Raw genomic sequence first — 17,141 nt, forward strand, 5'->3', positions numbered from 1 at the left:
AGAGCACTCCCGGGTAGGCCAGGGGAGTAGGGGATGGTGTCTTCTCTTCCTCCCCTGGCCGGTCCTGTCGGGACCCCAGCTGGGCACTCGACACCCCCACAGACTGCACAGTCATCCCAGAGCGCGGCCGCACACTTGTCAGTCCAGGTGCGCCCCCCTCCCAGCCCCTCCAGCCCTTCACAGCCCCCCTGCCACCAGGGGCAGGGTAGAGGCCCCAGGCACTTGGCAAACACAAAAGGTCAGGAGCTTCATGACCTGGCTCGGCCTCCACGTGGCGTTTTATCCCAACCCGAGGAGGGCTGGGAAGGGCCCCCCAGTGGCTGATGGACACGGACACTGTCCCTGCAGCAGCCGGCAGCAACTCTCAGGATGGGGCGGGGGGCAGGGAGATGTCAACTTGCCTTGATGACATCTTCATCAGATGAGCGGCACCCCACAGCCTCCAGCAGGTCTGTCACCGTGCCGTCCTCCTCCACCGAGACCACCTTCACGGGCACGGCCACCGTCTTCCCAGTGAGGATGGCTGTGTTCAGGATCTCTGCCTCCTGGAAGACCAAACACACCTTTCCATCACTCACCGCCCCCTGCATGACGGCCTCCCTGCCTCCCCGCCAGGGACCCCAGTGCCAGCACCGCCCAGAGGTGACATCCTGCCATCACCCAAACGTCCATGGGGAGAAGGTGACGGGGAAGGGTAGCACGTGCGGCGGCTCGGGAGCAGGTGTGTTGTTCGTGTTGTGTTGGACAGAGCTCACCACCTGCCAAGGGCCGTTCCCAGGGCTTTATAAGAGTGGACGTGTGAACTCCCAGACCAGGCTGACAGGCTTAGGATTCTCTCCATTTTGTAGACAGCTCAGAGAGGCTCTGCAGCTGGCCCGAGGTTGCACACCTGGGCAACAGTGAAGGTGGGATTTGAACCCAGGATGTCTAGTGGCTGAGTCCATGTGTTAGCTATTCCAGTTTGTCTGAACTCCCACAAAATGATTCCTCTTTCAACTGAGAACTGACAACTGTTGGCCCTAAAAGGAGCCGAAATCACACCCCCAACCACACCCCATCCAACGTGCAGAGTGCACATGGAAGCTGAGACCCTCGCTCTCAGAACTCTGTCCCTCTGGTTGTCTTTCTTTCCTGTACCTCTTCCAGGCTTTTACTGGGTCCTGGTCTCTGTGTGCATTTGGAATGCTGTCATGGCCCCAAAGACATGCTCAGCCCCAGTGATGTGACACATGCGTGCAACATACACACACTCACAAACACTCACACAAACATGCGTTTGCCTGCGGAACACTTCCTTTTTCATCCATCTCAGGGTGTCCCACAGGATGTCCCCACTTGCCTTTGTATTTGCTCTCCAAGCCCCTGAGAGCCCAGGAGACCCAAGCACAGAATCTCCTCCATGGCATCTAACACCATAGCTGTCTTACTAAGACCTGTTCACTCGGCCATCTCTCCTCCAGGCTGTCAGCTCCGTGGGGCTGGATCTGCCTTCTGCTCCCCAATGCCAGGTGTAGTCTGGCTACAGCAAGCAGTACAACATCTGCAGGGTGTGTGGATAAGGACTCAACCGGGAGGACTGGAATCCACACCCCTTGCCTCCCTGGTCTCTGGCTCTTTGTCCTGTGCACAGACCCAGGGTCTCAGGCTGCTTGTCCCGGACCCTGAGTGGTAGCCCTCACTCTGCACCTGCCTGGACTGCACCTGTGTCTCCTTGCAGTTCCACCTACGGGGCCCTGGGAGATCCATCACAGGAACCCACTTTTCAAATGGAGACAACTGTGCCCCAAGAATCAGAAATGGGTCTCATTCCCCTCTGCAGGATTTGTCTCTGCCGATTACATGAAGATAAATGTCCCCATATAACCCACAGCTTCTGTGCAACAAGCCTTCCGAGTTCTAGCCCATGCTGGCGTTCCTGCTCAGTGCCCATAGCTGCATGCCAACGGTGCCCCCAAGAGAGGGATTGTGTTGGCGTGAATACTGAGTTTCTTCTATACGCCCGACCTCGTCTGGCCCATCCTCAGTAGAGCAACAGGGAGATGCCTGGATGGGAGCTAGGTGATATATCTCTCTTAGGGCCAGGCTTGCACAGGTTCTTGTTAATTTGATTTTCATGTGAAATCGCAAATTCCCATTTAGGAGCATGCCAGAGGAAGGAATAGAAATGTATCATCCTAACATTGCATAACTGTTTTCCTTATGTTAACTTTATATTTCTTACGTAAGATCTTATTTTTCCTTTACAGGACTAGTTCATCTTATAATTAGCTCATTTGGTTTAGATTTGGATGTGGAACTATATATATATATTTTTTTTTCATTATTTAATTATAAAAGAGAGGCTGCAGTTTGGAATGTTCCTGAATTTCAAAGACCATGCCTTATACTGTCTCAATCTGCAGAAGCTTCTAAATGCCCATTGATTATGCACTTGTTGGATTTTTTTCCCCTCTTCCCCCTCCTCTGTGAGTTCCTAGCCTGGTAGGATTTGCAGCTGCTCACAAGTCTTTAGGCAAGAGATGGTGGAAGTGCCCACATAGCCTCAGTTTGGGTTGAGACGCACACACAACTGCTTTGATGATTAGACCCCATAAACCCCCTGGAAGCTCTGCTGCCTTGCTGCCATGGGTCACCCTTAACCAGCCCCTCAGAGCTAGGAAAGCAAGGCAAGAATCTCTTGAGAAAGCACCAGTTCTCATTGGTAGCTCCATGCTCCCTTCTGCTACCTGGACACTGCACACCAGCAAGGACTCCCTGGGTGTCCCACAGCTCCACAGATCTTCAGGCTCTACAGAGGCCAGGAGGAGGCAAAAACAGGGGGAGGGGGAAGTGACCAAGCTTTGAGGCAATCTCATAAGAGAGGCCACAAATACCTTTCTTGGGATTCAACTGAGGATCAATCATAACAAAATAATGACTGTTCTGATCTTGCCGGAGCAATGATGGCTCATATCTTTGTTTGGATCCCCTCTAGAAACGGATTCTAGGACAAGGATTCAAGGCCAGGGTGGCTTAGTAGAGAGGTTCAGAAAGTGACAGTAGGGGAGTTGGGGAGAGAGGGCCAGGAAGGCGAGTGTGCTATGCCAGCTCCTGCAGTGGGCGGCTGGGGGTAGTGCGAGGACTGAGCCGTGTTGCAAAATACACCATGTGTGTTATATATTTCCATATGTTGAGATATATTATCATACATTCCCTTGCAGGGAAACTACCTAAAATATACACCTAAAAATAGTTCCATGGAGAGGCGAGGGAGCTGAGTTATTTATACCGCGTCTCCAGAGAGCTGTCCCAGGACTGACCGTTCCCAGCATGTCCAGCCTGCTGTGTGTGCGGGTAAAGCAGCCGTTCCTGGTTTCAAAGGATGCTCTGATGGAGGGTGGTCTGGAGCACTGTGCCGTGCTGGGTGCAAGCGATGTGCATGGAGCAGAGGATTGAGCAATAAAACTGAGGAATGATGTGTCATCCAGAGGTCTGATGGATTGGAAACAGAATTAAGAGTTGTTTTTTTTTTTTTTAATTTCCTCATGCTTTCAAGCATCCTAATTTTCTGCTTCATGAACATTCTCACTGATTCACATTCACCCTTCCGAATTAATTTTAAAATGGAGGAGATGAAGATGATTGAGGCAGATAAACATCCCACTGGGGGCCTTCTAAAACACATCCAAAGGTTGATCTGTGTGTGAGAGACAGCTTGCCGCCTACTTGATGTCCACCTTCCTTTCTGCCCTCTTAGCAAGACCCCAATTTTATCTGAGGCTGCAAGATGCCCAGCTAAAATTACTGCATTTTGGGGAGGGGGCTGCCCTTCATCTGTGACACGGTTCTGGTCCATGAGATATAAATGGAAGTCATTTGGTGAGGCTTCCAAAAAAGTTTGCTTAAAACAGCAGATTCTGAAGGTTGTTTTATGTTTTCCCTTTCTTCCTGTGGCCAAACACAGATGATACAGGATTTGGGGCTATATTTTATACTGCTAAGGTTAAAGCATGTGGTTAAAAGCCACAGTCAAGGGCAGAGTGCTGGGTGTAAATCCAGCCTCTGATTCTGTCCCATGGGAGACTTCAGATGGCTCACCTGTCTCTCGATGCCTAATTAGCTTCAACAATGGAATGAGGGTAGCACACTGCTCACTTCCTGGGTCTCCCTGGTGTTGAGGAGTCAACAATGATAGGGAATTTATGATAATGGCCCATGACTCATCCATCCTCTCTGAGTGTCTGATAAACACACAGGTGTGAGTGGCAGCTGCACCAGAGTGGACAGCATCCCCCCAACATCCATGTCCACTCAAAACCTCCTTACAGCTTCATTTGGGAAGAGGGGCTTTGCAGATACAATGAGTTAAGTTCAAATGAGGTCGTTCTGGAGGAGGCCCTCATCTAATGACTGGTGTCTTCATGAGATAAGAAGACACAGACAGAGCCCCCTGGAAGGCATCTCTGTGAAAGTCAGGCGGAGATGGGGGTGGTGCATCCGAGAGCCGAGGAACATCCAGGATGCAGCAGCCATGAAAGCTGGAGGAGATAAGGAAGGATTCTCCCCAAGAGCCTTCAGAGGGAGTGTGATCCTGTCTTCACCTTGAGTTTGGACTGTGACCTCCAGAAGGGCATGAGAACAGATATCTCAGGTCTTAGGCTGAAACCAGCAAGTCAAATAGCTTATGGTCCCTAATGAGGGAGGAGAAAATGATTTTTTGCCTTCGCTGTTACCGTGGCCACTCTGGAGATCATGTGCTATCTTAACATACGGCTCTGAGATGGTCCCATGTGTGTTGAGCTAGATGAGTAGGGTTGGAAGGAATAAAAATAGGTGCGGTGTTAGCAGCATCACTGCTTCCTCCTAACAAGAGCATCACAGGGGGAAGCTACAGCATCCCACTGAGAAGGGCATACAAGGGCTAACGTGCCATAAAACAAACAACATGGCACATAGACCGTGGCTGCTCCTCACGGGAAGCTGGCGTGGGGTCGGCATCAGCGCCAGCGGGGGGAGTCCCCAGGTCACCACGGCCCACAGCCCCATCCCACACCCCAATGCACAGAGTTTCACACCATTTAACTCCCTGAGACAGGAAGCTGGAAGATGACCATGCTGGGGGAGTGGAAGTAGAGTTAACTGGTAACCAGATTTTCCTTAGATTCACACAAAGGAAGCATTTCCTACATGGGCCGCTAATGAGGACATGAGTCCCAGATAGGACTGCAGCTAAATACTCAAGCAGATTTCCTTAAAATATTGTTTATTATGAGTCATTGGGATGGAAGCTTCTGTTTTTTCTGCCCAATCTCTTCTCCATCACAGCACATCAATTATCTTCAGGAGAAGGCATCCCTTCTCCTTTGAACAGACACAGCAGCCATCTCCCCGCCGCCCCCCCCCCCCGCCCGGGGGTCAGCAGGCATCCCGGGGCCATGCTGCCAGCCTCCCCCCATCCAACCCCAGGGATGGGAATTCCGTTTAAGGGGAGCAGGCAGGAGCCCTGGATGCTCGGATCTCATTCCCCATCAGCAGCACCTGAAAACCTGTCATTTACTCTCTTATCTGCATTCCCATGGAACATTCTGGTTTCCTGCCTTTTCTGCTGTTCCATCTGTTCTTTGGGAGAGCCCGTATTCTTTCACCAAATTTCTCCTTAGAGGGTGGTTCTTATGTTAAGTGGTCCTGACACACACACATGCAATAATGATAATAAGGGACATTTTGGAAGGTGACGCCTATGCTTGTGGCCTCAATAGTGATGCTAGTTTTATGGGCGTGTATATTTATCCCCAAACTCATCAGGTTATATAGATTAAACAGCTTTGTGTATGTCAACCATACCTCAAAAGTAGTTAAAAAATCCCAAACTTAACGAGAATCAGTTCCTTTTGCTTAGAAGGAACCCCCTAATTAACCCCTAATTAATAAACATGACCAGGAAGGTGGTTCAAAGGGTTTCTTTCCTATTCTCATTGAGAGGCAGACTTACTTAGTATTTCTTAATGATTATCAACCTCAGTTTGCCAATGTGTAAATTGGATATTGCATTATTCTGATTCTCCCCCCAGTAGAGCCTGGGACTGTCTCTAGGCGGTGTTAATTTATTTGCAAGGAGTAGGAGTAAGGGATGAGGTGTGGGAAGGAGGAACAGCCCACAGGAGGTGGTATGTCCAGCCTGCATCAGGGGACTCAGGAAGCTAGCATCTCCAGAGGTCCGGCTGCAACCTGGAAGCGTGCATTCCCTCGGAGGTGTCCACTCCACACTCGGCAGGACTTCCAGCATGTCAGAGAAGCCCTGGAGCAAAACGTGGAAGGTGGCGTGACATGGCTTGAGATGGGCCAGGTCAGGGAACTGTCCAGCGTGGAAGAGAGCAGAGGGCACAGGACAGGGTGTCAGAGGCAACAGCTCCAGGAATGGACTCAGGTGGTTAGAAAGTTCTTGTGTGTTGGGAGGGAACGTCCCATGATAAAAGCTGGGGTAAGTATCTTGCTTACTTCCTTAATAAATGGAACATGCTCAGGCATTCTTGTTTATATGGTGACCTGCAGCCAGAATTTACAGCAATTCAAGCAGCAGGCTTCAGAAGTAATGCTTCTTCTCTTGTCTGCGTATAGTCCTCGGAGAAACTGAACACTCCCTTAACAAGACCGTATCAAATGCTCCACTGAAGCATCAGATGCTCCACCAGCAAGCTTGTTGGCATCTGTCCAGGTCCTCAGGAGATGACGAGCTGACACGTCCTGCATCAAGGAGCCACACAGACTGGGTGGACACCAGCTGGGGTGCTATACTGCAAGGCCCTGCAAGCACATTTTAACTCTACCTATAATCTGCAACATCGTTACTCTCCTACTGATGCCTCTGCCACTTCCTGTGTTGCTAATATATTTGTTGCATGGGATGTGTGCTTCATTTCTCCCATACCTGCTCCTTCCTCAAGAACATCTTGGAAACCACATTTGGTTTTGAGAGATACCGTGTGACTCAAGGATTTTAGTTGCAGGCAACAGAATCTGTTCTTGCTCATTTCGGGGGAAAGGGACTTATGGAGGACTTGGCTTCGTTGATGGGGCTGAGGAAACAGAGCCCGACCGACCTCCCAAGATCAGCGTCTGGAACCCTCGGTGGGCCTGCCACAGACTTGCTGCCTCTGCCCTGATTAGGAGGCTGGGGAGTCAGGCAGATTGTTTAAGACCTTTGCTGCCTCTCTCCAAATCCCACTTACCTCCTCTTCCCCACGTTGGAGAGAAAGTGTCACACAGGTACATCTAATTGGCAGAGAGTAAATCACAAGCCTAATCCCTCAGGGACTCTGTTCTCTCCCAAGGAGGCTGAATAAAGCAGATTTTTGGAATTTACTTAGAAAACGTGAAATTTACACAGCAAGGGGCTGTAAGGACACAGAGGGGATACCTTTCGGGCAGCTACAAATGATGGTTTTCCATGACCTGTATCAGCACGACATGCTCTGGTATCTTCCTGATGGTTATGTACAAAAAAGGCATATTCTGCTAAATCAATCCATTCTCTTTAAAATTTTGTAATATTGGCATCATTTACCCTCTGCTCTTGATTCCACCTCCAACAACACAAATTAAGTAGTACCTTATGATTCTCTGTCCACAGCAGACTGAATTCTAGGACATCAGATGTCAAAGGGGCATAAGATGCAAGAATTCAGTTTTCATACCAATACAATATTCTGCACAGCTAAAGACAGATGCTCATATCCAGTACAAAAATGAGTTTTTCCCTCCTGTCAAGTTATATCATACTCAAAGGTGATATTTAAAGTACAGGAGGAAAGTCCTAAAGCACCTGGTATGGCAGGAGTACTGATCAATCAGAAGAGTCGCCTGGCCAATCAGTCTGGATGCTGGCGGGTATACCATGTGAGTGGATCCCAGTTTACTGCAGAGAAAGGAAGGTTCAGGAAATATGCCATTTACACCTCCATATTTCCCAGGTCCCTTGGAGTTGGAGCCACGTGAATACTTAGAGCTTTTAAAATGTGAGGATCAGCGTTGTCTGTTACTTCTGGGTTGGGGCAATAAAGCTTTGGTGCGCGATTACCATTGTTTCCCATTAGCTGCTCTGCTGACTGAGCTTGCATATTTCTGATGGTGCAGCCACAAGATGGTAGCACCTCTGTTAGTCTGGTTATCCCCATCGCTGTATGGAGAAGAGGTTCCTGCTGACCCCCAGAGGACGTGAAGAACGAGTAATAAATATGCTCATATGCTTTAAGGCAATGAGACTTTTGGAGATACCTGTCATTGCACTATAACCTAATCTATCCTGACTAATATATAACATTCCCCACCTTCAGTTTCCAAACAATAAAAATATTCCTTCAGTTCTGAACTGTTCAGGTATGAGAAGCCAGCACTTCCTCCATGTGTTTGGTGGCTGGCCCTCCATCTCCTGGTTTCTGTTGTGATGAGCTTGGGCAGACCCAGCCCGATGCAGTGCCCAAACCAAACATCTCCACAGCTGTGCATGGCTTCCGTGTCGTTTCTTAACTGTGGTTAACTTCTTAAGTCTTTTCAACTCATTTCCCAACAAAGATCAATCACCTAATAAATGCAATAATGACTCATTATCCTGTCCTTGTCTTTTGCTTGTCTGGTCAAGCCCTGTCATTCCAGGCTCTACCCCCTGTAGATAACAAACACTTAGTAGAGGATGGGCTGTGGTTTCTTATTCATACCACGTGAAATAGAAGAGCTAGTACAGGACCCCAGAAATAATACATCTCATTAGCAACAATGCTGCATCACTATCAATAACCTGTGTGCTTCTTCTATTCAATCTTCCTTTTTATGTTTTTTGAAATAACATGCTTCACAGATTTGTGTGTCACCCTTGCACAAAGGCTGTGCTAGTCTCTGTGTCCTTCCAATTTTAGTGTATGTGCTGCCGAAGTGAGCACCTGTATACTACTTTTAGTAAGTGGGGAGCATCAGCCAATTTGGCCAGCATTGCAAACAAATTTATAAACTATTCCGTTTTTAACAGCACACCAGCCCCTCGGCTTAATGGCTGTGGCACAGTATGGAGAAATGCTGCATGTTAGCAGCCATACCAGGTAAAATAAAATTATCCTCCCACCCACGGGGAAGCAGCAAGATGCCACACTGCAGAGCCCACATGAGGCCTTCCATGCAGGCTCTCTTATGGAAGCTATTGATACGAGCCAGATCCACGGTACTTATTCTTTTTTATGTGAATTAAAATTGTTTATCAAGGTCAAGCAATGTCATTGTTAAAACACTGCAGTTGTGAAAAGGTTTATCATAACATGCCACAAAAGGCCATCCTTATCTGCATTCCTTATCCCTATTTTTTCCCCTGAGGCAACCACTCTTGACTCATCTAACCATTAAGAAGGCTTTTCATCCATCTAAACAACATGCTACATTACACTTTCTTGATAAAGCCAGCTCAGCCATTATCTAGTTTTTGGCATGACAGGTGAAATCCCATCTCTCTCTCCTTTCTCAGCCAATATAATTAGATTCCTGTTTTGGTTCCTCCATGGGCTTGATTTATAACTTAAGCAAACATGCCTCTGACCAAGAGATAAAGTGTCGATTCCTGAGTGGTTGTGTCTGCAGAGGCTTTGACACTCATCCTGTGCAGTGGCGGGAACTCTGCTTGCCCTGGCCTCAGTGATTCCTGCCTGTGGTTGAGAATGTCATGAGGGTGAGGCCGTGTCACTTGTGATCAGCCAGAGAAGGTGATCTCGCTTCTGCCAGGTTTTCCCCCTGGTGATGCTTACTCAAGGAACTTGGACACCACGGTGGGCGGAAGCCCAGGCACATGGAAGGGCCAGTGCAGATGGTCTGGTTCATGGTGCCCACTCCTCAGATGTGCCCATAAGGAAGCCTTTGAGAGGACCCCTGCCCTAACAGAAGCCCTGTAACAAGTCCCACTGACTCCCAGGATCCTGTTGGAAGCATAAGTGGCTGCTGTGACCACCATGTGTCTCCTCGCACAGCCACAGACACCCAAAACCTCCATGCACTGTGCGAGCCCGGCTCCAACTCCCGTCTGCTCTTCCTGCCACCCTGACCTTCCAACTTTCCTCATTTCTAGCTGATACTTTTATGCTCTCAAGGTGGATAACATCTACGTTGTGTCTGAAATATAATGAAGCCTTCCATGCTTTGTACAAAGGTTGAATCTAAAAGTTGAAAACTGGTAATGGATCTCTGATACTCACACAAGTGTCGCTCACGGAGGAGCGGTTTCTCAGCCCTTGGGCTACTGATGTTTTGGGCCAGATAACTCCTCATTTTCAGGCTATTGTGTGCACTTCATATATTTAGGAGCATCCCTGGACTCAACCACTAGATGCCAATAATGGCATCCTTACAGCTGTGAGCGTGGAGAATGTCTCCAGGCTTTGCCAAATGTCCCCTGGGGAGCAGACTAGAAGAACCGCTCTGCAAGGTTGAACTGTGTCCTAGGACTCTGTCCCGTTTCCAGGTGTTACGGATAGCCTCTTCTTCTGCTTTTCCTTTGCTAGACTCAGGGCTTGTTTTAATAAATATACACACCAAAGAGCAGGAGAAATTTTTAAAATACAGAAGAAAGCAGGAAATCCTTAATTTCCTTCCCATTGTGGCAATTACAACTCTGCTGTGCACAGGGCTCTGTGCGGCTAGAGGTGGCTGGCTGTTTGCGGTACACATATCCTTGAAAACTAAGTATAAATAAATTTCTTAAATTGTATTTTTTGTACCAGTGGAGCTTCCTATTAAAAATGATCATGAGAGAATAAGCTCAAGGCCCAACGAGAATGCTGCCTCTTTCTTAATGCCTCCAGGTGGAAACAATAAGTCTTACTGTTTCTAGCTTATTATAGATATTATGGTTTCCAGTTTATTATATATAATATTACAGGTATTGTATGTGGTAAATTTTATATGAAGGCAATAGAGTAAAGGACACCTGCTCTAGAGCCAGACGGCATGACTTGGAACCCTACTTTCTCTATCTACTAGGTCCACGACTGGAGGCAAACCGGGGACTGCACCATGCCTTGGCTTCCTTATCTCTACAGTGGGGATTGTAAATGTTCCCATGTTACTAGCTGGAAGTGAGGATTGCATATATGAAAGGCACTTAGAACCATGGCTGGCAGGTGGTAAGAAAAGCACATGTTGGCATAGTTAGAACTGTCCATCCACCTAACTTCAGGATTTCTTCCACCCTGGAAGCAGGACCCGAGTAAAGGAGCCCAGCCTGAACGATGTGAGCCCTCACTTGGCTCAGGTAGGTGACCTTGGGCACATTATGTACCCCCTCTTTGTCTTAAAAGATCTAAATGGCATCTGGTAGGAGGAGCCTGCTCATGTGTCCGCGCGAGGCTCTGGACTCAGGCTGTCTGGGTGCAAACCCCAGCTTTGCTACTTCCTAGTCGTATGACTCTGAGTTATTTAAACACTGTGTACCTCTTTTTCCTCATCTGGGAAGTGGAGTTCCAAGTACTATCTACCTCTCTATCTTGGACATTTCTCGTGAGGGGCGGGTATGTCAATGGGTGCCAAGTGTCCAGACAGTCCTTGGCATCATTAATTCTTCATTAAGGCTGGTTATTGTTAGTAGTATCATAAGACATATGATGACTTATAGGAATTCAGTATGTTCTTGGCAAAAGGGAAAAGTGAGAGAGAGAAGGAAGGAGAGAAGCAGGGAGCAAGGAAAGGAGAGAGGCTGGGACACATAATGGGGAGGACCTCCTGTGAACTCAGGCTTTGTCCTGGAGTGAGAGCACGAGGGTGGGCAAGCACCCACACCACCCATGCCACCCCCAGTGTGAGCATCTTACAGCATTGACAAGAAATTGAGCATTAAAGCTGTGTTTTTTGCACACAGGTTCCCTAAGCATAAATAAACCAGCCACCTCACTTGGTGCTCAAGCAAGGAGCAATAATCTGTTTCAATGTTGAAGGTAAGAAGGAAGTTTTGAAGCTTAGAGACTGTGTTTTTCGAGTGGTCTCAGGAGTTTTCAAAGGTGATGTTGGCTGCATGTCCTTCTCACTGGCCGTGTTCACTTTGGCACGTACACTCCTGGATGAGCCAGGGCTCCGCTGTCCTGGGCAATGAGTTCTATTCAGTGTCTGGTGCATACAGGCTTGCGCTAGGATGGCTGGATGACATATAGGATCATGAGTCCTTGGCCGTGTTCCTTCCTCATGGAAACCTACATCAGGTTTATTTCTGGAGGAACCTCTGGGCAGGACCCTGGGGCAAATCACGTTGGATCTTGAGCTTTTCTGCTCATTTGCACCTTTCTTATAGGGGGTTTTCTGAGCCACAGGTAAGGATGCACAGGCATCTCAAGGGATGGGGCAATTCTCATACAGCCTACTCTTGTAGTGCCACTTCACCTTGGCCAAGACACGTATCTGGGACATGGCATCAAAACTGATTTCATCCATAACCAGGTGAGCCAGGATCTCATGCTCAATCAAGAGACAATTTTAACTCTCCCAAAATATTTGCCTTGCAGGAACACAAACTCAGGTTTGCACATTTCCTGATTTTTTGAGAGAAGCTGAGGATCAATATTTTTATGTGAAATCTCCTGATTTTTCACATTTGGCTCACTTTTTGCAAAAACCACTGAGAACTCCAAACAAAACACATTTACAGGGCACACTGACCTCTAAGCTCCGCTTGGTGACTTCTATTCTGGTAGATAATAATCATCCCTAAACATGAAGTCCCTTTTGGATGAAAAGGATGAGATTTTGAACTCTTGCCTGGTTGCTTGCATTCTCCAGCAAGGCAAGCATTTTCCCAGGACCCTGGTTCCTTTCTTGGGGTCACCCCATGACCCCCTGCTGTCTGGGAATGAGGCCTCCTTTATTCTGTGCCACCTGAAGATATCTGGTACCACAAAAGCTCTGCTCAGTTTTGCATAACTAATTTCAAATCTTATTTAGCATCAAGTTTCAGAATTAAGGAGCTAAGTGACAGCTGTTTAATTAACTCCTTAAGCTGATTAGACCGCATTACTGAAATCCCCTCCAGGAGGAGCACGTAACTGTGGGGAGATCCTTGGGCCAGGTTCCTGCCACTGTTCAAAGTCAGTAAGCTGCTAAGCCAACTGGCCAAGCATTCTCAACATCCTCAAGGATGTGGTCAAATAGAGATTTTTATTTATTACATTAACTGCTACAGAAGACTCTAAGTGACAAAAATAACACGAGCTTCTTTAGGGATGCTAGGCAAATAGGCTCTACATTAAAAAAAGAAGAAAAAGGACTCCTTTGGGAGTTTCTCAAAAAGCACTCTATGATGTGTATAAATCCCATGTGTTCAGGAGTATTGTATTGAGGAGAGGGGCTCGGATTAACCCTTCATCCCCACAAAATGGGCTGTCTATCCTCCTCTTGATTAGTAAGACAAAGGCATATTAACGAGTTTAAGACTTTAAGCCAATTTTATCCATAAGATTAGTGTTTTCAAAGTAGGATTTCCAAGGAGGAGAGAAGACTACGGTATATTCCTTACTTTAAGTGTGAGCTTAAAGCCCTGGCTGGACATCCCAGCACTGGAAGGAGTGTACAAAACGATGGAAGTTTTTGTTTCCTTTTAATTCTTGGCAACAGGTCATGTGTAAGAATGTCCAAGACTTTCTCAGCAGGAAGAGAGGCTCAGTGAACATGTGAATGACCATCAGCCTGAATCTTCTAGAAATAGGACATAAATTTAATTTGCAAATTGAGTTTTAGGGGGATGTTTCCAGTAGGATGCACAGGGGCATAGGGTGACATCCAGACTCTGTGGGTCGGTTCCGCGTGCTGAAAATTTCAGCTCCTTGCTTGAGGAATTGCAGTTTTTGGTGGTGTGATGGTTGTGTTTTTTGGACAGCTTTATTGAGATATAATTCATATACCACACAACTCACCCATTTAAAGTGCGCAATTCATTACTTTTCAGTATACTCAAAGATGTGTACAACCATCACCACAGTCAGCTTTAGACCATTCTTATCTCGAAAAGAAGCCCTGTACCCACCCTATGGCTATTCTTCTCTCTGGATCACCATCCTGGCTCCGGCCCCAAGCCATTACTAATCTGCTTTGCCTTTCTAGAGTTTCCCTGTTCTGGACACTTAGGAGGAGGTGAATAACGTGTTACATGGTCTTCCATGACTGGCTTCTTTCAAGAGGCTTCAGTCATCAGGCTCTATCCACTGTCGTGTGTATCTGGGCTTCACTCCTTTTATGGCTGAATAATACTCCTCAAGGCAAAGAACTTACATGTCCTCCAATCTGCAAACGTTTGTTTTTCAGACATCACTCAAATAACTGTGCACTAGGGTTCTGGGAACTGAATCCAGCCCACAGAATGTTTTGCTTGAATTGTACAGATCGAATCATTTTCAAAGGATCACAGTGTTTAGAAATTGGGAGATATGCAAAAATCTGGATTCCTGCTTTGTCTTTAATACTTAGAACATGCAATTCTGGGGCAATGTCAATAGGCATGGAGTAGTGACTACTCTCCCTTCCACCAATATTCACATCGCCTTTGTGCAATGTGGCTGGCTGCAGGGGCTCTGAATCTGGGATGCCTTGCATGGATGCTTCTAGACTGCCAACACGTGTGTGATCCAATAGTCTGGGATACAAACATTGCCTGATCTCAACATCTAAAGCTAAAACATGTAGGAGATGTTAAGAACACAAGAGTAAGTAAATGGCTTCTTTAATAACTTTCTTTTTTCAAAGCAAGCTACTGTGTGTGTCAGAAATTATAAATCCAGGGATGCACTTTTCTCCCTGATGAGAAAAATCTGAATATTACAAAAATGCTATTGAGTACCTTCAACATACATCCAAGATTGACAATTGTGGATGTCAATGATGGTTCTTATGAGAAACTTCACTTCTTCCTTGGCTCCAAAGAGTAGTTCTGTGAAACTCGGCATGAATATTTAATTTATGTCTGTTGATAGAGTCCTCTTGATATCATAAAGTATTTGCTCTTTGAAACTGGGGGAGTTTTTTGCCTGTAGCCTTTAACTAAACGAGCTGTCAGCCCTTTCTCTATCACTACAGAAAAATGCATGTCAAATTGTCAAAGGCAACAGAATTTTCCGTAGGCTGGAAGAAATCTATTGGTTTTATGGTACATGAAACTAAGGAATTAATTCAGTCAGTACGGAAAGGTCATACAAAATTAATAAACATCAAAGGGCTGCTCCAGTCTTCATTTGACTAACCAGGCACACCTAAAAGTGGGTCTTGTTTAGAACCCCAACCCTCCAGAAGGCCTGTAAGTGGGTCTGAGTCCTTTTTTGACTTCTAAGCCACAGGGACTCAGCTAGACTTATGGGGGTGGGGCGTGGGTGGGGGAGAGCCAGGGCTTGGTTATCTATGCTAATGAAGATTCAGTGGTGTGGCTAATCCTGTGAAGTTCAAAAGTCATCTGTAGTTTGGCCCTGGAATTCATTATGTGCTCTTTCTTCCTTTCACCAGACAACTTCTTAATTATGTTTTTCTTAGGCTAATGCAGAAATGAATTTGCATGTCTTGAGCCAATACTAATTAGGAATTGGGGGGGGGAATGCAATTAAGATTATTCTGGAAGATGAGGGAAGGTGAGTCTGGGTTTTTAAAATGACCACAGCCATCCATGCATTGACTTCAGCCCTATGATGTACTACTGGCCACGGAAATATTTCTTAGATCTCTCCTCTTTCTAGGTGCTAGGGGTGAGGGTGCTGCCTGTAGTAGGAACAAAATCAGTATTCTTGGCTACTCTCCCAGCTGAAGGCTTTATTGCCCTGTCTCTTCTCAGCATCCAGGCTAAGGATTCCATGATTCAGAGGTGTGACTGGCCGGCTAGCTGGTCCTCCGTGAAAGACGGAGGAGTGCTGGCATGCTTGATGAAAACGAAGATGATTATAGGCCCTACTGCACAACAAAGCTCTGTGAACAAGCCCTCGGACACTGATCTTCCTCTCACCCATACGAAAATATAGAGAACTGTCCACTATAGCAAAGAGGTTCTGTTTTTGGGGTATTAGAGGTGCCATGGACCATGGAAGACCAAACTCTTTGGGTGATCTTATCCAGTCTTGGGATATTTGTGTTCCACTCATTGGCAGATTGATGGCAGATCTCCAGCCCTGACCTCTCCTATGAACTCCTGACTCACATATTCTCCTGCCTACCTGACTTCTTTGCTGCAGTGTGTCCAACTCACTGAGTCCCCAACAGAACACTTGATATTCCCCACTTGAGTCTCTCCTCTTTCAGAGTTCCAAACAGTACATCATGCCATCTGGCATCTGGTTGCTCCAGCCAGAACCTCAAGGGTCTGACTGATTCCTTAGTCCAACCCTGTGTGCTGTCCATCAGAGCATCCTGGGAGCACTGGCTCCAGTATGTTCTGCACACCCAGCCACTTCCTTCCATCTCCACTGCTATCAACTTCACTTAAGCCACCATGATGCGGAGCCAGGGTTATGATAAAGCCTTTGAAACGACCCATCCTGGTATTTGACTTCATCATCCTTGTCACTCCCCAGAATCACTTTTTCCTATGAATGCATTGCCTGTTTGACTACATCAGGACATAAGCTCCAGAAGGGCAGGGCTGTTGTGTTGCTCTGCACCTGGCCCTGAGCACCACTGGGAGACACTGTGTGAGCTGTCTTCATCGCCTCACATGTTTAGCACCGGGTTCATCAAGGCTGGAATTCAACAGGCAACTGGCCCTATGGCCATATTCCCTTCAGTGTTTTGTTCCACATTGAAAGCTAAAGGGGTCATTGGTGGATCCTTATAGGTAGGTCTAGCTTCCACGTTGTCTGAGTGGACTCGGGAAATCTTGTTATATTCATAAAGCTTGAAATGGAAAATGAGCCACATGTTGAAAGCAACTCAGCTTCATCGGATGTTGCCTTATGCAGAGCCAGAACATAGGAGAGTGTTGCTTCATTTGCTGGGGTCATTGGGCGATCACCACCTTGCATGGTCATTACTATTTTTTTAATCTAATTAAACTGGACTTTGGCAGGAGCATCCAACTGATGTGCAGCCAAGAACATACCTGCTGGAGTCCATCTGGTCAGAGCATGGTATTCCTGAATCCAAGTTCTTGGGTTTAATCCCTACCTGGCTATAGGTTT

At 47.0% G+C, this 17,141-nt stretch overlaps 1 protein-coding gene and 1 non-coding gene across 2 annotated transcripts in view; both read right to left on the bottom strand.

The window, feature by feature from the left end:
* Positions 1-391: 391 nt before the first annotated feature.
* The window catches only part of LOC121475341 (transmembrane protein 132D-like), a 225,613-nt gene continuing 208,863 nt past the window's right edge, over positions 392-17,141 (bottom strand). The window contains exon 5 of the mRNA XM_041728537.1: positions 392-545. Coding sequence (XP_041584471.1) covers positions 393-545 — 153 coding nt within the window. The 3' untranslated portion in view covers position 392. The remainder of the gene's footprint in view (positions 546-17,141) is intronic.
* On the bottom strand, positions 8,812-8,915 carry LOC121475884. The gene has a single exon (XR_005983835.1). It is a non-coding gene; the product is annotated as a U6 spliceosomal RNA (small nuclear RNA).

The sequence above is a fragment of the Vulpes lagopus genome, chromosome 14, assembly GCF_018345385.1.
Source record: "Vulpes lagopus strain Blue_001 chromosome 14, ASM1834538v1, whole genome shotgun sequence".
Taxonomy (NCBI): domain Eukaryota; kingdom Metazoa; phylum Chordata; class Mammalia; order Carnivora; family Canidae; genus Vulpes; species Vulpes lagopus.